The 23,504-nt window shown below is 32.9% G+C and overlaps 2 protein-coding genes across 4 annotated transcripts; one reads left to right on the forward strand and one right to left on the reverse strand.

The window, feature by feature from the left end:
- Nucleotides 1–454: 454 nt before the first annotated feature.
- On the forward strand, nt 455–3,645 carry LOC138940699 (transmembrane protein 192). 3 transcript variants are annotated; one of them, XM_070309822.1, is made up of 4 exons: nt 455–664; nt 1,869–2,028; nt 2,120–2,516; nt 2,690–3,645. In XM_070309822.1, exons 2-4 carry the CDS (start codon nt 1,924–1,926, stop codon nt 2,932–2,934), a joined length of 747 nt encoding a protein of 248 aa, XP_070165923.1. In that variant the 5' UTR covers nt 455–664; nt 1,869–1,923; the 3' UTR covers nt 2,935–3,645. The 3 variants fall into 3 exon arrangements, with proteins under 3 accessions (XP_070165923.1, XP_070165920.1, XP_070165922.1); XM_070309819.1 differs by having other exon boundaries at nt 455–636; XM_070309821.1 differs by lacking the exon at nt 455–664 and adding an exon at nt 1,051–1,150.
- LOC138940700 (uncharacterized) lies at nt 3,608–20,928 on the reverse strand. Its single transcript, XM_070309823.1, has 3 exons — nt 20,645–20,928; nt 13,165–13,225; nt 3,608–7,262 (listed from the first exon to the last, which is right to left on the reverse strand). The coding sequence occupies exons 1-3, from the start codon at nt 20,652–20,654 to the stop codon at nt 6,959–6,961; spliced, it is 375 nt and encodes a 124-aa protein (XP_070165924.1). The 5' UTR covers nt 20,655–20,928; the 3' UTR covers nt 3,608–6,958.
- Nucleotides 20,929–23,504: the final 2,576 nt, after the last annotated feature.

The following is a 23,504-nucleotide window of genomic DNA, read 5'->3' on the forward strand; positions in this document are numbered from 1 at the left end:
ATATGTCTATTTCGTTATAATTTCATTAATTTTATTATTTTGAGCAAATCAGCTTTTCTAATATTTTTTTCTTTGATAGCAAAAAGAACAAATAAAAATCAGTTTTTGCTATTCTCTTTGTTAACATTTATATCTTATATATATATATGTTAAAATATAATTACGAGTTTAAAAAAATAATACTGATAAAAAATAGATTTTTGTGCTCTGCATATTTTTAAGAATTGAAACAGTTATAAATTTGACGGATAAAAAACTTTTGCTATGGATAAAAAAAAAATCATCGCATTATTTATTTACATAAATAATAAAGATAAATAATAAAGATAATATAAATATAATTTTTGGATATCTATATAGTATTGAAATCGGGTCTCGCTGAGATTACGTATAGCATATTTTCTTATTCTGCGATCTTGGCAAGGTCCAAGTGATTGACAGTCACTGCTCGAGTGAACGACGTCGCAAATACACTCGAAGCAAGCATAGAATGGTAGAGCGTAGTGTGAGTGTGTAGTATGGGATCAGGATCACTCGCCGAACAGACGAGAGGAAAAAAGACGTCGATGTCCCGTGTTTGACAAGATCGTGTGGCATGGTCAGATTTATGGTCAGGACTCGAATACTTCCGGGAATGTGAGTAGTACATCGTGTTATACAATCGGTAAGATACGCGAGCTTCTCGCTTGACGTCGCGAATGTAAACATAAGCCAACCTAACCTATCCAAGCTTTAATTCACATAGCTAGAGAAGCGACTTCCACTTTCACAGCACTTTAAGAAACCTTAACCCTAACCTAATTTATATAATCGATCACGTGGTTTCTTTATCAGACTCGTGCTTAGGCTCACTACAAAGTGTACTTATTGTGGGACACGTATTAATTAACGTTTTGCTCTAATGGCTTTATTCCAATTAATATACTTATACTTTAATGGCTTGTACTATTATTGCCATTCTTTTTTGGTCAGTCGACATAAACTTTATTATTATTTCCTTCGGTATTCGTTTTTTTTTTTTTTTTAACTGGGCATAATGAATGTTCTTTACTGCGGTAAAATATTTACGCGCGAGTGTTGTTTACGTTGCTGCGTATTTTATTTTTCCATCTAATTGTAAGACATTGGAATCTCTCTCTCATTTCGTATGGTATTATCACTTATGGTATATAGTATCGTGCATATTAACTGTCGCGTCGATGCTTAATTCGATTAAAGAGCCCCTTTTAATATTAGTGAATTCAACCGTGATCGTTGAGAGTATTTACGTCTATCGCGATTAGCAACAAGAAGCATTTTGGTTGAGAACGCACTTGTTATTTTTTATGTGTACACACGATATAAATATAATTCTGACAATTAGTTATATTTTAACATTATTTTATTTGAAATGTTACACTGATTTGCTTAAAATATATTAGTGAGAGAAGGAGTAACGCAAAGAAAAATATTTTGATTAAAAGATTTCAAGAATTTAGCATATTTTTTTCATATTCGTTTCTTTTAATATTTCTTTTTCTTTAATGCTTTTAAGACTTGCATTTTAATAATCGTATGATTGTGAATTTAAAGTGGAACATTAGAAACTGTTGCGTAGATGGAGGTTATCGTTGATACTTTTAGTACTTTCTAATGTTTTCATCTTTCTGTATATGTATTGGACAGTTTGTTTATTCGTTTTACAGAATATTTTGGTTCTATAAGCATATAGACAATTTTTACTCATAAACATATTAACTATTTATACGTGTTAGTAAATATTAACGCTTGTGTATAATTCTGCCTTTGCCTTACATCATTATTTTTTAGCTGATATATATGATATTTATTCAAAAGAGAGAAAGTTTATTAGGTTTAAACTATTATAGCAATCTGTTTGGAATATATAATATTCCATGAGTGTTCTTTAATCAAATTGTTAAAATGGAAGAAGAGCAGTCCTTTCAACCAATCTTGAGCTCTCAAGAGGAGGAGACTTTTCAGCAGTTGAACACTGTGCCAATTGTATCCGTACCACTTTTGCTTGGAGTAGGTATATCTCGTTACTGTGCTGTGTCTTTAGGCTTGCTAAAATATTTAATAACCGGATTGAATATATTAGAATATTTTTGTATCGTAGGTTTTATTGGAAATTGCTGGGATTGTGTTTGTGTCTGTCTGGCCAGAAGAGCAAAACAAATGTGACACATATTTTATATACTTATACTTACATTGTGCCTATTGGCTGATAGTCATGGTAACAGACCATGTTGTCAAGGCGAGGCATCATAAATTGCGTATTGATGGATACTTAGATTTCTATCAAATAACATATCGACTTGTAAGGACGCCCCTTTTTATCACATCATTGTGGAACACATGCTATTTGCTATTAGCTGTGATTCTACATCACACGCACAAAACCGATTATGAGCGATACTGCAGGGCGTCGGAGTGGTTCACGCCGCTTAATTATATTTTTCTCCTAACTAATTTGGAAATCGTGATAATCGTACCGGCGTACATTAATTATATCAGTAAGTATCTTGCAAAAGAGGAAGGATACATCCATTTAGACGAAAGAAAGAAAAAGTTCATTAGCAAGATAAACTTTATGTATTCTTATATATATATATGTATATATATTGAAATGATATGATATATTGAAAATGAAATTTTTGTATTTTATTATGATTTGTTCTACGTGTAGAGAGAGTTATGAGATTCAATCAGTTACATCCATTGCCCGATGTTACTCGCGATGAATGGTTGTCACCCTTTACACAAGATTCCTATGCCGGAATGGGAGAAGTCGGTTATCATCAAAGGGAAATGAATTTGGAAGAATTATTGGAAAAACAGGCAGACTTCATAAGATATTTGAGGGATCACAATGTAAAACTAAGTCACAGAATAATGCTATTAGCATCTCAGCATAGAGCAATGGAACCGTAAGATAAGAAAAGTTGTGATTACATATCACTCTTATGAAGCGATAAATGAGAGTCATAATTATTTATAATCATGATATTATAATATATTGGTCGATTGTAAAGCTTTGCCCAAAAATTTAACTTTTTAACATTGTGATATATAACGTGTCTTTTGATGAAATGGTATAGATCGATATAGAGATATAAAATGAATGTATCTTTCTCTCTTATTTATAGTTTAAAAAAAATTTATATATCTGCTTAAGTTTGTTAAAAAAAAAATTCTCTTGCATATTTTGTGGATCTATTTTCATCTAATTAATTACAAGTTATTTTTGTTTTGCATTATATATTTGAAACATATCTTGATCTGTTATGTAGAGAATATGTTACTCTCTTTTATAATTTCAGGCATATATATTTTTTAATGGGATTGTATATATCTCTATTCATAGATGTAATTGTAAATGATAGATTCGAGATAACAGTGAAAAAGATACTTCATATAACACGTACCATATATAACGCGTTGTTCACACATATTATTGTGTTGCAGTCTATAATAATATACTTAATATATAAAATATAATGTATATACTATATACTTTCATAAAATGATGTCACGTTTACTACCATATCAGTGACAAAGTTTTATGCGTTTGAGGAAAAAATCAAAAAGAACAGTCGCTGTAAAAGAGAATACAAATATATCCATTGTCAACTCAATAAAATATATTGTATATATTTTTTCCAGTAGCAACCATCGTTTTACATACATTATTATTTCGCATACATACAACATGAATCTATAAATAATTAGTCAAGCAGCGATTTTCCTTAATAAAACTCAATAGCCTGTCGCGCGTATATCGCCATATCTCTCACATGTTACGATAATACATTCAAAATTTACATATAAATTTCTATTACGTTAACATTAACTTGGCGTGATATAATATTACATTGCATTTTATTGGGTCGCAAGAAGCAGCCGTTTATTTTATTGCAACGATAGAAAGCAAAACCGATAAAAACATCGTTATATCGAACCATGTTTTTTTACTCGCAATTTATTTTGCTCGCGCGAAATTAAAATCACATATTTTTTCAACGTTTTATTACAAATCTGATAAATATGTATATCATATAGCCGCCTCTAACATGCAGTCGTACGAATAATAATGAGTAAAAACTACATGGTGACAATATACATATATGTATAATATCTGCAATTCTCTTAACGTAATAGTAACGATCGTATATAGGATATCTCATAGCAGCAAAAATAACGCAAATTTGTCGTTTCGCATTCGTATTCAGCTATTCAGCATTACTTTGCTGTCTTCCCGAATATGTTGAAGAAATTATTGCCTTACGCAGTATCACTCTCTTTCGCGAAATTTTCTTTAAAGCATTTTACGTTTCTGAGCAGCTAAAATCATTCTTGTCTATTCCTTATTACGTATTCTAGGACTGTCTTCTTAATTCGCACAGTAAACCAGTCAACGATGTAACGATCAAAATATCTTTCCTGAAATTTCTTTAACGCATGTGCGTACAGATGTGTATAATTATTTATAAAGTCAAAGAGTAATATATTATTTATATATATTATCTAACTTTTTTAAAAAATGAGTACGATATTTCTTATACTTCTTCTTGTTCTTTTTTTAAATATATTTTGGAAATCTAAAGTCTCATAAGTATATTGACTCGATTATTTTCTTATCCTATATCTTTGTATCAATCGTCGATTATCAATTGACATACGAAAGAATGATTAATATTTCACATTCGAATATTATTGTGCAGTAAAAGATTTATCATGACATCTTAGGAATTAATCTAACAATAAGCAAAAAAATGTTCTGATTACTTACTGACGTAGACTGGCATCGCTGTGTAACAATAGACATCTCTACACTAGGATTATTTACTTTAACACAGGTCTATATACTTGTGTTTCTCTCTTTATATATATATATGTCTATAAATGCCTAATACAAGTATTGTATATAATACCTATAACCTATATCATTTGGACCGATCTGACGGTAGCACACGTAGAAAATTAGTAGCATTATTAATCTGTTCAGCTGATATTTTGTATAAATTTCCTAATATTAAAATGAAACGGTGAAATGATAAATAACACTTTTTCGAATTCATTTTTTCCTTTGGCTTTTGTGATTTTGCTGAACTATTCGGAGCCATCATACATTTTAATAATAATATATTTATAGGGGAAAAATTATCGTTACATTATATTGTAGTAGGTATTGAATCACGCATCATATATTAAATTTCTTATATAAAATGTTTTGATAAACTTGATATTTTTAATGAATATTATTTATTCACTTTCAACAGTAATAGTGGTAATCAAATTCAAAATTAAAAAAAAAATTTTTTTTTTTTTTTGTTGAAGTTAAATATCCGAAGAAAAAGATTTAAATTATAATTTAATTGTATTTTTGTAATAATAGTTGAAGTTTCGACATAGAAGAAGACAGAAGTCGCTAAACGGGATTAATTAATAAAGATCGATCGGCTGAGCCTTATTTATATATATATATGTAATGGAAAGAAACCTATATACAAAAGAGTGCATTCATCGTCAGACTCGGCAGCCCGGGTTTTTTGTCGTACACATGTATATGTATCTATATATATTTACGATATACAAAACTAGCTTACACTTATGGAACACTCAATTCTACGATACTATAAAACGCGCGTAGAAGCTTGTACACCCCATTGTCTCGAGAGTAGGCTACGACACCATATGTTTACTCCAATATCCGCGCTTTCACCGTAAACGACGGCACGATTATCATCATCGTATCAAATCTCTGGGATTATATCGGAAATTCTCTCGGTCCACTCGCACCTGGTATTTTTTTTTTTTTTTTTTTTCTCTCTATTAAGACTTCACTGCAAAATTTGTACTACGCTTATTAGGCCAGCCGTTGCTGCTGAGCTAGTTCGAACGGGCGGGAGTTTCTTGTTCCATGCGTTGTGTGAACAGATAACGCGATCACGCGTTCCTTTTTTTAAAAGTGTTTCTCATTATTGTCGTGTCTAATGTGGTTTTTATTCAGACTTTGTTGCAAACAAGGGTTAAACGAGGACGATCCCCGTCGCAGGAGCCTGATCAGCATTTTAGATTTCTGATCCCATCGCTCGGGCTCGTTTTAACTCGATCTCGCAAAATCGGATGAAATACAGAAAGGCTTCGTCTGTCGAATTAACACATTGTGTTACATTGCTAGTTCGTGAAATTTTCTACGCGAATTCGCGATGGTCCATCTCGGATTTCAGATATAAGTATAAATATTTTAATTATGCGTAAAATTGTGAGAAGTTATATGCTCATAATATAGTATATAATAACACATTGCAATCATAAATGCACATTTACAATATTGTACATAAAAATCTCGCAGTAGCTTTATTTATTTTAATTATTTAAATTTAATTTACATTTGAATTTATTAAATATAAAAGTTTATTAAATAGAAAAAATATATACAAAAAGTAACAATCATTTCTTATTGCTATAATCCGTCATGAAATTATAAAGAGCTTTTAGAACCTTTAGATTTCATTTATATTATTTAGGATTTATTTCCAATTGTAATTTTCAAATCAAGCATGATCGAATTAGCCCGAAGCGAAAGACGGCGAAACAAAATTATATAATAAAAAAATGAAAACGGCAAGTATCCCCCTCCTTTCCTCCCTCTCTCTTCATAGTCAACTCTCGGATACATCCATCATTTCCCGGCAAATCTCTCATATTCCTTCTGCATTTTCCGGAGATGTATCCGAGGATTAATAATCTAGACATCCAACGAGATATTCGCGTCATCTTGCTCGCGAATCGCGTTGGACGATGACAGCTTATCCGAATTGTGATGTTTCGCGGTCGAGGGGGAAACGCAGTGAGGTGGTGGTGGTGGTGGTGGTCGTCGTATAGCGATCGACGCGATAGTCCCAACCCTCGATGGCACCCTCGTTCTAGCGGTGGTAAAAAAACCGTAAAATCACGCGTGCGCACCGCCGATCACCGTCGCGTTTCCGCTCGCCGTCGTTGCCGACAATTGCTCCTCCGCCTCCATCATCTTCAGTTTGCGCACCACCTGCGCGTGCTCCTCCAACAGCCTGGCGAATTCGCCCCGTCTGGTCTCGGCCTCAACCTGGATCTGTTTGATCCTCTCGCGCGGCCCACCGGGACTGTCCAAGGGCGTCTGCGATGCCGAGTTCTGCGAGCTGCTCTCGCGCGACAGTCCGTCTATGTCGGAGCCGTCGCTCAGAATCGACTGCGAATCCACGTCGTCCACGATAAGACTGAAAAGACGAGCGCAATGTGATAACAAATTTTTTTACAAGACAAAATAATTGAATTGCGAAAATGATGCGAAATCAGGAAGATGTTAATTACTTATAAAAAACGAAATAATAATATTGTATAAATTTACGCGAATGATATCGTCAATTCTTTGATGCACACACGTGCTGATAAAATATCTGGAAACTGAAATAATCGCTGATTATTTTTGCTATGTTGAATTTATATACGATTTCCTCTCTTTCTCCCGTTGTTGCGTATTATGAATGATTGGTGGTTCAATGGCGTCTAATCTATTTCCGTGTCCATTCTATTTTTTTTTTTTTCGCGAGCGATTGAACACGCGCGTAAACCCGTATCGTATCTGTTATCGACGTCAGAGGAAAATTCGACTCCCGTCGTGTATATCTCGACGGTAACCCGTATTCGATGATAACACGGATTGCTATCGAATTCGATAACATTATACACAATACATAATTATAATATATGGTATATTACATGTATGTGTGCTTAGTTATATAAATAATTTCGGAGAATTATCTTTTGTTCATATGCGTGATACGTTGAATCGAGAGAATTTTCCATCGCAGTTTCGTCGATAAAAGGCATGAAATGCATCGAAACAGAGTTATTTGCGCGGACATAAATCGCCAAATTGATTCGTTTGAATTTTCTCGAAATTTCCCCGCTCTTGACATCATTCGGGCATGTTCGATGAATAAGGAAAGAAACTATAACAAGGATTTCATCGTCATCGCATTCCTTGCGCGGCGAGATGTCAGTCGAATAGGATGATTTCTTCTGCCTCGTCGCGTCCTTCACAAAGTTCGTACTCGCGAAAATGTTGGCGGCAAGTATCGATCCGAAAGCCGGCTATGTATCCCGAGTCTCGTTTACTGGCTTTGGTATCTTGTTGCACACACACGCTTCGTCGCTATATACATATATATCTATGTACATATGTATGTACGTTATATGTATATATGGTCGGATCGCGGCACAATCGAATCTAGAATTATCCCTCTCCAACACGTCTCGCGTTTTAGGGCGTTGTTTACACTCGAATTTACGAGCTTCTTTCGCCGGACTGCCGATATCAGCGACGAAGAAAGACGGATGCGTTATCGCGTGCAAAAAGAAAACACTAAAATGTCCACGAAATCTTTAGCTTCATTACCTTAACTCTCGTAACCGATTATATTTCAAAATTTTGTCCTTTTCGCGATGATGATAGGATAATGAATCAATGAATCAATAAATCGAAGATTCTCCCGATGAGGATCGAATGGACTTTGGCGAGAGGTGTGAATTGTTTAATTCATGGAAAGGAGTATGAAATGTCTTAAGAGACTTTTTGGAGATACTTTTTTTTTTATTTGTTCGGAATAATGAAAAATTTTATCTATCCACACGATTGTCGAAATAGTAAAATATAATCAGTGAATAATTAAAAAATTATTTTATTTCGATCGCTGACCGTCAAGTTCCGATATTTTTATTAATAAAATCTCAATACAATTTCAATCAAAGTTTAAATTATATATAATTTAATATTTAAAATAAATTTCTTTTTTCGCAAAATACTTGTCTAGCGAGATATAAAAATCGTATTGCGTTCTTCGAGGATACTTTAAATGAGGAAATACGAATATCGTGTATGTTTGCACGGGTATATGTGTACATGTGTATGATCTTTCTGATGATTATCTACTTTCGCGCAACGGCGGGTATTCACCCGAGAGACGAGCGACGTAGTGGCGAAATCAATTTCGCGCGGGTTAAGGATAGCGTGGACGGAAGACGGAATATTCGCCTCGTCAGCGCGAACGCCTGCCACCGCGGTAATCACAAACCATTTTCATGGCAAGTTGCCGCAACGGCGGCGGAACGGGGTCGAAGGAACGGCAAAAGGGCAGAGGGCGACGATCGAAACGGAGAGATTAATCGACGACAGCCGTGGCGGCCGATGGCGCGAGATTTCGCGAATTTCGCATGCGAACGAGTTGCTAGCTATTCTTTCGCGAGTCACTGTATATTAAAATAAAATTCGTTAAATTATATTGGATTTTTTTTTTTTTTTTTTTTTTTTTTCATGATATCAGCTAAAAACGGCGACAGCGATGGACATCGACGGAGTAATTTTTGTTGACGATAAAAGTCCGTTTAATGTCAGATACTTTTTCGTGGAATCTTTTTTTTTTATTATATTTTTTTTATATCTCCTAGCCGTTTGAAATTATTTATACAGTCGAATAGCTATTTCAAAATACTGTAATTCTTCAGATTCTACAATATGGTAAACTATTTATAAAAATTATACGAAGTATTATTTATATATTCGTATATCAATCGAATATATCAAATAATATGACATATTGTTGCGAAATTAACGCTATTTTTCTGATAAATTATTTTGTCACAGTGGCGGTTTAAAAAAAAAACAAAAAGAAACGATGATTTTAATCATAATTATCATCAAGTGTCATTACGTGAAGGCATGATGCATTCATTCGAAAAATACTAATTTAAGGAAGTCAAAGGCATTCATGACGTCCGGTGTATTATCGACGTTTGCCTCTCTGCGGCATCGCGGCCGCAACGATTGTCGCTTGCGTCAGGCATTACGTCACTGGTGTGCCGGAAAAGTATTGATTTTTCGGAAATCGCAAACTACACGTTCATATATATATATATATATATATATATATATATGACATGCGTACAAATGGGCTTATCTAAAAACTTATGTAAGTAATTTATGTAAGAAAGCACTTGAAAATCCTCTTTTTAAATCCTGCTGAATCTTGATGAGCTTCGACTCATACAAGCATACTACTTCTTTTTCAAATTTTTGAAAGAGCTGTCTATGGAATTTTAATATTAAGTTCTTATATGCTTAAATCGAAATCGAGACGATATCAATTGAGAATCGTGTAGCCGCGTTAAAGAGAGATTCTTCTCACATTGCTCTTAAGATAAATGGCTCGGATATTATTCGAGAGATTACGCCAAACAGGAAAGAGGCCACGCGTGAATGGCTCTTGATTGCGCTTGAGCAGATGCGAAAGTGCGATCCAATTTATTTTTTGTGATAGACTGGATAATGGATTCGCATTGTTTAACGAACAGCCCCCGTCCGATAGGGAACGCGATGCGATATGCGTCTCCTCTGGTGTCCTTAGAACTCCCCCCTTTTCCCACATCTCTCTTCTCTCTCTATCGTAATTTTCTAACGGTATCTTAAACGTGACGTCAATGGTTCAGCAGCTTAGCGAGGATCGTCAAGACATGAATGGACGATCGGCGGTACCTAATACCTAATCGGGAAAAGCGAAACCGACTGCATCTTGGGCGAAATTTAGTGCGGAACTTTCCAATCTCCGGCCGGTCGAACTTTGCGAGAGAGTCACCGGAGTATATCGATTCACGAGGGAGCTTAAAAGCGCTATTACGCCAAAAATATTTCCTCCTCTGCCAAACACTGGATGTATAATTTATGACCGGAAGTACATACCGAGTCGCCGATGACACATGGCGGTTTTGTGTTTAAGCGTTTGGAAGATTAAACTTTTATATTTTCATTTGATCGTTACAGCAAATATATCTTTTGTGCGGGAATGGCTAATAAAATCACATAGTTATTCTTTCACATGGTAAATTTCTCATTTATTTCAATTAAATTAAAAATATCGGTAATAGCTTATTTTTTTACAGATCAATTACAATATAACAGCTTTATTAATTAATTCAACAAAACTATCGAAGCGAGAGAGAAAGAAAAGATATCGATAATTTTTTTTTTTTTATATACATTTTATATTACTCATTCTTTTAACGCAACAAGGAATATGTTCCTAAATTAAAACATTTTACGAAATTGCAGACAGTTGAAATTATGTAATTACCTCTATTGTTTTCTTACAATGCTCGTGATATTATCTACATGTAATCTGTTTAAACCGCCAAGTAGATCGCAAAGGGTTAAAACATCACACGTGGAAGCGATAAAACTTTATAGCAACTAAAGATAGGCCTGATACTTTTCCGTCGCGTTTTTTTTTTCTCCTTTATTCAGCCGTCTGTCTATGACACGGTACTATTACTTTTTCGTTGCATTACTTATGAGCGACTATCAAATCGAACGACGTCAACTTGCGAGAGCGATCGATGTTGCGCTCTATAAGCGCAATAAAAATAAAGCAACGTCGCTAAGAATAAGATCGCGCGCAACTCGCGCCGGCTGCCAAGCCACTTTTTCTTCCATTCACTACCAATTAGTCGTATGCTATCACGAAACAGTTCAAAATTGCTCGATTCTCAAGTTGCTGCTGCCGCTGTCGCTTCACGAGAAGACACGATCGATACTTTCACTCTAAATCCGTGCTCGCCATTCTCATCGCGAATTTCGCGACATGTTCTAATGCCGAGGTTTATTTGCGGAATATCGTATCCAGGATGTAGACAAGAATCGGACAATTATATTTGGCGTTAAATGCCCGGCAAATATACGCTGATTAGCACGAAATTTGCTTCAAAATCGTAATGGATACATTATTTATGCATAAAGATACAAGAAAAATTTCTTATAAAAGTATTCAAAATTATTTGAAATTAAGTTAATTACTCGAAATAAGAAATTAAAAAACTTTATAAGAAATAAGATACATTTGGTTGTTAATTTATGATCGTAGAAACACATTTCTCCTTAATTAACTTTAATATACAATACAATGTAAATATTATGTATTTCAGAATATTGATTTTATTGGTAAAAAGTATTGATTTGTATCATAAAATATTGATTCGTTACTGACTAAAAGTAATGATAGCCTATTATATTTAAGCATTTCTATTTGTGTGACAGAAACTCGTATCGATGTATTGTCAAAGTGTTCTAATACTTTATTCACCTTTATACATCTACGCCCCCCCACGAGAATTTGCAAAGGTCGCTAAAAATACGTGCGTGTACATTTAAAGAGATCCTCAAAGTAACTAGATAACGTCTTTCTTATGTATTTTTCAAGATGAATGCATTAGAGAAGGTAGAATAATAGTTTTAAATTATTACGATTTTTTTGTTTAAACTATATCTATTTAAAACAGAGAGAGAGAGAGAGAGAATATTTTTGAAGATTATTTTGACAAATATATTCGACGTTAAATATCGTTTACGGATATTTAAATTAGGAATAATTTTCATCATCTTTTTTAGACCGTTCGTTTTTTGTGACACCTTCTTTTAGAAAATCGTTACGGAATAAAAGATTCGAATCGTTCTTGTCATATATTATTTGAATACACGAAAAAAAATTTTCCGTTAAATTTTAACTTTAAATTATCTCCTCCGAAACTCTATATTTCGAGAAATCATTATTAGGAAACTGTATTATGTTCGTGAACTGTAGATTGATGTAACAGATGGCTAACTAATTTCTCATTCCTGCACTTCACGTAATAATGAATTTCTAAAGGTCACGTGTTGCGAGATATACACCTACGAAAATCCTTGAAAATAACCAACCGGCTTTCCTGCGGTGAAATCAGTGATGCGTGTATGTTGTGCCCGTTTTTTTTTTTTTTCGAGTGCACTCGCGCAAGACTTTGCATGCGCAAAGTAAAAAAAAATGAAAACTTGAAAAAAAAAGATGAATTTATAACGCGGGAAACATTAATCGAAACAAATCGGATATAATTGTCAAAAATATTACATTTTATTATGTAATATTCAGAATTAATATTGTATGTAAATAAAATATTTTATTGTAAATAATTTAGTAACATCTCTTTATTCATTTAGAATAGAATTGCACTGTAGAGTTTCTCTAATAAAATATCAGAAAAATAAATTAATTATTTTATTAAATGAAATTTTAAATTTTATAAAGTTTATCTTACCTGAAAGCACCGTGGATTTCTCTGCCCGATGCCATCGTCACTGCGATATCAGGTAACGATCCTGCAATGAACGGAAGGACGTTAGGTCTTCATATAATCATTCTCGAGGAAAGGTTTTACAATTTTTTCTTGCATATCAAGGCTCCCTTACATTGTCGTTACATCCATCCTCGTTTGTTTCCTCAAACGAGATGGCTTTCCCTATTTTTCTGATGTTTGTACAAATTGCTTTAACGTGAACGAGGACGACGCTCTTCATCTTCCGCAGGTTTTCTCATGCGAAACGAAACTACTCTTCGGTAAAAAAAAAAAAAAAAAAAAAAAAAAAAAAAAAAAAAAGCGACGCGGTCGTATATCGTTCTTGAATGGAAGACAAATCTACAACGTCTTTTTTAATTATACGTATAATAAAAAAACTTAATTTACACAATATATTCAAATGTGCAATGTTACATTATAAAGAAAAAGATATAAAGAATATAAGAAAGAAGAGAGAGATATAAATAATAATGTCATGATTGATAGTTAGCAAGCTATTAAGCCGTACTTTTATCACGAAAGATTCCAATCGAGTGAAGTAAATAGTATTTAATTTTCTAGTAAACCATTTTGTGGTTTTCTCTTTGTATATTTTTCGTATTTTCCAACGTTTGGCTAGAAAATATGTTCGTTAAAATGTCTGAATTAAATTTAAACGAAATTGCAGAATGTATCTCCGTGTTCTAATTATGACACTGCTCGCATTTGTTAACTCAGAGGTAACATTACACATTTCCAGCCGCGGATAATGTGTCAGTATTTAAGGCTTAACGATGCGCGAAATTCGCTTGGTAATACCGCTCGGAGACAACGTCATCGCGATTCGTGCTTGGACAATGAGGCCCTTCTTCTCCTATGGGAGGACATAACTATACTTCATCGGTGATGTGACGCGTCTCTGACAATGAGAAAGACGCATATCGTGCACGATATGTATCCCATTTATTCGGGAAACAATGAGCACGTGTCTACGAAGGCACGTTTCGCCCAAAGACTGTAAATTCTGAACATAATTGCTCATGCCCGGTGATAAATGATTCTATAAAATATCAACGATGTTTTATTCTAAAACTTTGCGTTGCGGATAAAATTATCACTTCTTACGTAATCGCATATTAATAATTACGGCATCAAGAGTCTTGGAGCAAACATTTTTAGATAAGTATTATACAAAATTGAAGAGTTTATTTTCAATCCGCGTTAAAAAAAGATCAGAAATTATATAAAGTCGTCCTTTCACCAATGCCTTTTGTAACACATACCTAATCTCCAATTTTTCTAAAAATATGAAATTAAGAAATTCGGCTTGGAAATGAAAGCGCTACAATTCTTCAATCGAGTAAAAAGAAAGCAAAAACGTTACCTTTTAAATATATCGTATCATATAATTACTCTCTTCATGAACTTCCTTACTTTATAATAACCTTCTATAAAACTTACAACTTGATATAATAACTTAAAATTAGTTCACTGGTAGATCGATATCGAGCGCGTGCTATTAGATAGATAGATAGATACTGTCTTTTTGGTACAGTAAATGGAAAATACCTGGCCGGATATACGTCGATATTTTCAATATAATCGAGACTTAGAAATGTTCGGATTTCAGACAAAACTCTGTATCCGGTAAAGCGAGCGAGCAGTCGGTCAATCTATAAATTGTTGATCGTCTTGCTCGAATGTGTCGGGAGTGACGTCTCGATCGTGATAGATCGATTTTCTCCGGACGGCAGCGTGCATCCGTCGACTGACACTGACATACCGTCGTCTTCTTTCATCTTTTATGGGACGCGCCCCGCACGCGCTCGATTTTTCTATGCAAATTGCAGACCCTGTCTCTCTTTCTCCCTATTTAATGAAGATCGATCGAACGTCGCGCGTAATATCGTGCCATTCACGACAGCGTTTCCTCGAGAGGAAGCTGTTCTCGTCCAGATCATTCTTTTTATCCCTCGAGCGTTTTTCCATTTAAATCATTTGTCGACTTCGAGAAAATAAGATAGCGAGCAAAAATTTGAGAGAGGAATAGGTTAATCTTATCTGAATAATATATTAATCTTTAATCTTTAATCAAAACAACTGTATACGAGGTAAAGCATATGAAAGGTATACCAGCGTGTAAAAAAAATATATGATATTAATATATATATATTAATAAGAGCATTTTTTAATTTTCTAAATATGTTTTTATTTTTTATTTTGAATTTTATTCTCGCAAATTATCTTCTAAATTATACGTATATATATTATGCTTCGTAATAGCTTTTATAAATATTGCAAGATAGCAAAAACTTTTTTGTCTTACTTTAAATAATTTTTTCTTGAGAAGTTTATATTATTTTTACACTATAATTTAAATCGCAAACTAATATCAATTTATTTAAAAATTATAAGTATGTATACTGATTCGAAAATTTTTAATATCAGGCAAGCAATGAACGTTCGAGAGAACAAGGAGAAAGGGAGAATTTTGACCTTCTCGATTGTCAGATGGCAATCATATGCATTAATTAATACAGCGGAAATGCGGTCGTCGCATTACATATAATGGCACAGCATCGCGGTACAATGTGAAAGGTCATACAGATTGTTCCATGCAAATTACGCTGTAATTTTTGTAATAGCAACTTTTTCGCTGAATTTCAAATTGACGTAAAGCGAAATAATTTGCGCGGAATTCCCGTTATTCTTGTATTCTCTTTTCAAAGTTTTGATTTTTACTCCTAAACGTCTCGATAATTAAGAGAGTTAAAAATTAAATTTTAGCTGCAGCGAAATCTTCCTACAATTAATTGCAAAAAAAAAAAAAAAACTAATCTTCTTTTGTTGTATATCATTCCGTTTAAATTTTAATTTCAACGACAAGTTGGTTTGAAATCTGTCGACAAATACATTCGTTGCGTGACTTATGAAATATCTAGCACAACTTACGTGCAGTATTACGCGAACCATATAATGTGCATACAAATACTATAATTAGTATCGATTTCTGTATTACGTTTTATACAGATACATCAGAGTTCGTATGGATTGTCGTGAATAATCCTTATACAACACTTGGTTTTTCTTGCGATGTCGAGTTAATCAGCATTTAGAAATATAAATTAATGTTAGAAATTATAAAAACTGAAGATAAAGACTAAAAATGCAAAACAGTGTGAAAAAGAAACGTTATATAACTTTAAGAATAAATTAAAAATATGATATAAAATAAAGAATAAATTAAAAAATAAATAAATTGGAATAAATTAAATTAAAAATAATTATTAATTAGGTAATCAGGTTAATAAAAATATTTCTTAATTAATATTCAATTAATGAATAAAAATATTCCAAAAATATATGCCATACATGTGTAGATATTTTAAATGTAAGAATGTGGAAAACACGCATATATTTATATGCTGTTAAATGGTAATTGTTATTATAGCATAATTGAGAGTACAATAAAATTGTAATATAGAATATATGATTATTGAATCAGGCGCTCCAGACATATGCCAGTTTAAGATGCATCTCTGATTAGGCGTTTATAATTTAATGAAAACTTGATTTCGTAGATAATCGCTTACGTTGCTTCATTAATGCATTGTTTAATTAATCGTGTAATATACGATGATCTTTCATTGTAATGTTTCGATATAAACGGTAATATGAAATCTAATACAAATACAAATTTATCGATCGATATAAACTTCTTTTTTCGACATTTTCGAATTTATTTTATTATTATTTCTAGAAATTCTTAAATTTTTGCGCACTGTTTACACAAAACATATATATATATATAGTATATTAGAAAGACATACTAATATAAATATTTTAAAATCAACAAACATTTCTCTCTGTATAAGTATTATTTTTAAATATTTTTAAAAATATATTTTTATATGAAAATATTTTATATATATCATATATGCCAAAGGTTACATAAAATTAGTAGTAAAAGTATTTAAAATATAGAATGTAATTAATGTTATATTAATAACGTGTTTTTCTACAGCTAAAATATATTTATTATTTTATTGAAAAATACTCTTTCTGTTACTATTTATTGTGAAAGTTCAGAAAAAAATATAATAGATAGAGTGGGAGATTTTTTTTTTTTTTTATCATTAATGAAATCATTATCATTTCTATTTTCGGCATTGCATACAACGTGTCAATGAAACAACGAACGAATTCGCTGGTAGTAATATTACATGATGACAAGAAGCTATACTCGTTCGGTAATATAATGAGTATATTACCTGACTCAATTGAATAGTGTTCTACTATTGTTTTAACCGCGATTGCCAATATGCGCTCAAGATCTTGCACAACAAATTTGCATTGCCACATTGCGACAGAATTGGCACACGTCGAGAAAGAAAAAATTTAAATCTTTTGATCACGAGAAGTGCATATATAGCCAATCCAATTATATTTTATTGCTGAATGTGCTTAATATACTGCTTCGTATAGGATATGCTGATAAATTTAATTTGAAAAATATTACTTCCCCAGGCTTCAATAATTTCTCTTAATACATTTAATTGTCAAATAATATATTGTTTACACTTCCTTTTTTTCTCTCTCCCTCTTTATATCAATTAAACGAATTTTTATATATTGACATTTTATATATTATTTCTTGTATATTTTTTATATATGATATTGAATGTTGTCTTGTATGACTTGGCATTGTTAAGCGATGAAAAATGCATTTTATTATATAACGAAATAACGAAAAAATAAATCGGAGCGCGAGAAATGGAGGCAAATGTGTTTTTTTATATTAATAGTATATTAATAAAATCAATCGACAGATTCAAATGGCAAAAAATTAATTCTTTAATCTGATTATACGCATCTCACATATCAGCAAGCTTGGCAGAGTTAAATAAGAATTAAATAGTAAAATAAAAATTGATGATTAAATAATGACGGTGAGAAATATTTAATGGAAATTTTAATGGTGATTGGCTTTATTACATATATATTAATTGCAAGTAAGATTGACAACGAAGAAAAGTGCGGGCACTAAATGAGCGAAACTGCAGCCGGTTACGTTACCGCACGATCGTTGGAGGCTCTTAGGTCCAGTTGCAACATATCTGCCCGAAATTGTTAATGGGGATAAATATACGTTATGTTGCAGCTGAGTGGAGCAATTTGATCCAATCGCATCACTCAAATTTCGAGGGAAATTTAAATTTAAGCACAATATGACAGCCGGCTGATTTCTCAGCCTTTCGCGACGCCAATGTAAATTTAAACGTCGTTCATGCTGGATCTCACGAGAAGACCGACAGGCTCATTTCGCGACTGACACTCTCGTCCGGCACGCGGAAAGTGTAATTTGCGTATATAGGTGAACAGGTGTATCTAGGAAGAGAGTAAGATAGAGAGAAAAAGTAAGAGAAAGGCATGGGATGAAAACGAGAGAAAGAAATTAATTTATTATTATCCTGGGACGAACTCCGACTTTTCAGAGAAAAATCCGGAAAATGTAAGAAGAGACAGATAGACTTGAGAGAAAGAGAGAAAGAGAGAGAAATAATTTATCGTATAGAATTTATCATATGGAAGAAGTTAATTGATAAAGTAAAAAAATCGGATAATAAAAATATGCTTAATCCAATAGAATTCTCTTCTGTCTCTTTCTCTCGTTCTTAAGATATTTATACAAAAAGATGAATTTATTTTTTTGAATTTATTTATATCTATCAGTATCCATATTATATATACAACACACACACACACACACACACACACACATATATTTTATTTCATTTTATTCTCTATAATATAGCAAGTAGAAATAGATAGATATGTAATTTAAGTAGAGACTGATCGGTTATAGTCAGACATTTTTTGTACCTCGTTACTGTTTCTATTGCGATGATAAATGACAATACAAAATGTAATCGTACACACAATTTTCATTAATTACATTCTCAAATTACTCGGCAATATTATTATCTAAATAAAAATACTTGGCTAAAAAATAAGATACATATGAAAGAATACTAATCGAGTGTATAAGAAATTGATTAATTACCTATTAAACAACGCGAGATAGGTATGTTATATATTACGATTTATTTATAAAATAATTTATGAATCTATCTCAAAGTTGTTTTTCAGAAAAATCGCCGTTAAAAAAAAAACCTGTCGTTCATTATTCGTTTATAATCGAGTAAACGGATTTTCCCATAATAGAAGATTTTTATTTCCTTACCGCGTTTCAATTGCTCGGATATTCCAGGAAATAGCGAATGGGAATATACCTATCGGAAAATTTCCGATTCACCCGCCCCAACTTAAACTCGAAATCAATTATTCATTATGCCCAATTGAGCAGTCGAGCAGATTTTGTTCCAGCTCCATGGCCGCCTTACGTCAAACGAAACTAATAAGTCAGTCTGTACGAAAGATTAAATTTAAGGTGGAACTTAAATTTGAATGGGATCGATCGCCGCGTAGTCGGAGCTTCAAATTCATTTGAGATATGACCAAAATACTCTCTCGGGAGCACCATTTCTCATAGTTAATCGAATAGCAACGATTACAAAACATTTCAATCTCTTCGAGGCAGTGAGCCGTAAGGTAGTAGTATTTTCAAATTTAAACAAAAAGAAGAAAAGGAGCAAAGTTGCAAAGTATTATAAGTATTGAAAAAATAATTCTTTTTTTTTTTTTTAATAGCATTTAAGGATTAATATATTTCTTACTCTGATGATAGCAATATTATTTAGTCGTTTACTAATTGATGTAGCTAATTATCGAAACTGATTAAAATACAATAATGAATTAATCTTGATCATTTTATGAAAACGAAACCGTCTCGAGATAAAAAAGAAAACAACATTTTTTTGTAGTTAATTCCTCTCGTAATTGATTTTTTTCGCAAAAATTCATTTACAATATATAATAATCATGCAATTTCTTATCGTTATGTGGGAATTATCACCGCATCGGTCTAATTTTATAATCGGTCATCCTTTCGTTCCCCTTCGTTCGAAGTACATATATATGGTAAGAATATAATCCGATTCAACGAATTAATAGTGAGAGGATTTAACTGAATGTTAATTTCGACTTGGCTCGAAAATATAAAATTATCTCGCAATCCGAACATCATTTCACATAACATACATTTTCCCATTTTCAACCACGTTCAAGCGACTAATCTCACTCGGATTTGATTAACGTGAAAGATTAAACTTCTGAATTAACGGATCTTAATCCGCGCGTCGTCCCGCACGCGAGAAAGGCGACCGACCTAGGGCCATCATCATCCTCAACATCTGTCCGACTCTATGAAGGGTGAATAAGAGAATCTCTCTTCGGAGATCGATCGATTGCTCGCACAAAAGTGCCTTTATATTTTATCTGTAGGGACATATATACGAAAATACGCAAAGAACGTACTTTCGTACTTTCGCACATTTCTTACCTCTCACCATCTGTGCTCCAAAATTTCCGGAGCCCCGGTCGTCCCGCAAAAAATGCTTTTCTATGATCGCCGCCGTTTTTCTCCTCTTCTCGATCTCCTCGATTCTAAAGAACTGAGTGCGAAAACTGACGCTCTCTCTCTCTTTCTTGTTCGCGTTTATTATTCGATTCACCTGAGAGAGATCAGGGAGCAAGACAAGGGGTGAACACGATCCTCGCTCTTCGAGCGTCCCGCGCGGACTGAGCGGCGCGGTCTCCGATGCTCCGATGCTCGCGCGCGTCGACTTTGACATCGACTGCAGTCTCTCGGCGCGGCCGGCGCCTGGTGGAAGGGGTTGCAGCCGATTGCAAATTTTATCGAATTCACATACTCACCTGTAAAATGTCGGCGATTTTCGACTAACTAATTATTTGACTAACTAATTAATCTTTTTAGATATGACTTTTTCCGTTTAATTTTGCGTAAAATTGATAAAATGCACATTAAATTACATCAAAATTTACTTTTTATATTATTTATAAGAAAATAAAAAATTAGATATACACTGAAATACAATACACTTATAATACTGTGTATAGGGATTTTTTTTTTATTTGTTAAATGTACATTATAATATATAATATGCACCAAGTCAGAAAGAAATGGATACATATAATTTAACACGTTGAAGGTAATAAAAAATTTGAATAAATATGCTTTTTTTTTAGTAAAGTGATAATGATAACAGCATTTACTGAAAAAAATCCTCATCTGATAGAAATATATATATAGATTAATCTCGACATTGATGAAACTATTTTTTATCGTGATCTGTCGTGATTAAAGATAATGTAGAAAAAATAAAGTGCATCATCATGTTGCCGCGATGAATGGAATATGTATGGAACTCTCGGTATGGTTTCTAGAAATCATTGTTACCTTCGCTATATTTGTTTTTTATAAACATCCTTAAGTATTTTTTTGTTCGCCGCATTGTATCCCACATGCGGGCCATATGTTTCTCGCGTGCTGGCCACACATTGAGCTAAAATATCGAGCGAGGCGCGTGCCGTCGAATTCTTTTCCCGATTAAACTCCAATAAATAATTTTTTCTTTCGAGATCTGAATATATTTAATCCATTGAAATTATACATCCTAAAAATTACAGTAACAATAGGCGATGAAAATTGTCGTTTCAATCTTTTTTCTTTCATACTTTTTAAATTTTTCTAAATATTAAATATTCTCCTTTTAATTATTTTGAATATTAAATATGTTTTATATACATGCCCTCTCCTTCCCCAATAAAAAAAAAAAAAAAAAAAAGGATATTGTTTCAATATCACACGCATACACAAGTTGTTCTGGATTATTATTATCATTGATTTTACGAAGCTATTGTAGAATAATTAGGCTAAACACAGCATAGACCAGCTTCGAGCTACTCGAGTTAACTCGTTTTCTATGTGCTCGATAAATTATAATCGAACTATGCATCGCGCGAGAGTGATATGGTCGCACCGTATGACGGCCTCGCACGTAATAAACCCTGACATACTTCGTTTGAATATCGGGCTCCAATTTCCGATATATAATTCCGCATGTCCGCCAACGAGACCGGAATATTGTACGTGCTATCATCTGTCATTGCCTTATGTCTCTTTAAACCTTTAGACCAAAGATCTAAAAGAATAATATGTCTCAAAAAATATTTAATGTTATGCTAAGAATATATTATCGCGAAATTATTTTGTCATTTCTTATTGCGCAAGATAGCGAGATATCATTTTTTACTTTGTTTTAATAACATCTTAGAAGGAGAGAGAAAGAGAGAGAGAGAGAGAGAGAGAGAGAGAGAGAGAGAGAGAGAGAGAGAGAGAGAAACAAAGCAAGAAATACTTTTTATTTTATTTGTAATTTGCAAGTAAAGCTTATTTTAGATTATAATACATAATAAAATTTGGGAAAGAATTTTATTTATTATTTTATCTCGTAAGACAGAAAACATGTTTAAAGAGTATTAATATATATATATATACACATAAAATACCTATCAGAATACATATACTAAAATATTCAGCACATAAAATTATAAATAGATTTTTGTGTCTTGAATTCTGTCGTGATTTATAGTTTATCCATAAGTAGGTATATCAGGAACCATATAAATAGAGAATACGTATATGTAAAAATAAATAGATAAATATATTATACAGATATTAAATTGTTTGCAAATTAGTTTGAATAAAATAGAACTTTCCAATAGAACGATTGGATATATGTATGATGCGTTGATCGATGCTACAATAATTTGACAGATAGGAAACTAGATTGACTAATCGAGTTATAGACAATCGATGGTAAACTAATGATTCCTCGTTATTTATTTTTCTCCTTGGCCAAAGATGAGAAGTCAAATTTCCTTCGTTTATACTTCTATCATTTTCTGCGAGGAAAGGGCGACAAACGTGTGAAGGGAAATTGAATTGTCGCGAGGACAAAGGCTATTTCTTACGTGAAGGAGAAAGGACTGGGCGAGAAAAGTTTTTAGCGAAATCTCACAAAGGGAAAACTTCCAACAGTGCGTCGATACACAGCAATTACTCGTGATCGAATCTCGCGGGACAACGCGTTTACAGTTTATACGAACGACAAATGATTCACGCTAACGTTTGTGCTGTCGTCCGAGAGCGCGTAATTTACGCGGAAAGAAAAAAAAAATTGCCAGAACTGTCATTGCCAGGATTGTTAATGAATAGAAGTGCACATAACTTGTACAACGAGAATCATTCTCAATTATATTTAAATCAGGCTGAATTCCGCTCGATAAAATTTCTCGATAGTTTTTTTACATTCTTGTCATGATCCTATAAATATAAA

The sequence above is a fragment of the Polyergus mexicanus genome, unplaced genomic scaffold (genome assembly GCF_030449975.1).
Source record: "Polyergus mexicanus isolate NDT 795.1 unplaced genomic scaffold, iyPolMexi1.0 SCAF_17, whole genome shotgun sequence".
In the NCBI taxonomy this organism is placed as follows: domain Eukaryota; kingdom Metazoa; phylum Arthropoda; class Insecta; order Hymenoptera; family Formicidae; genus Polyergus; species Polyergus mexicanus.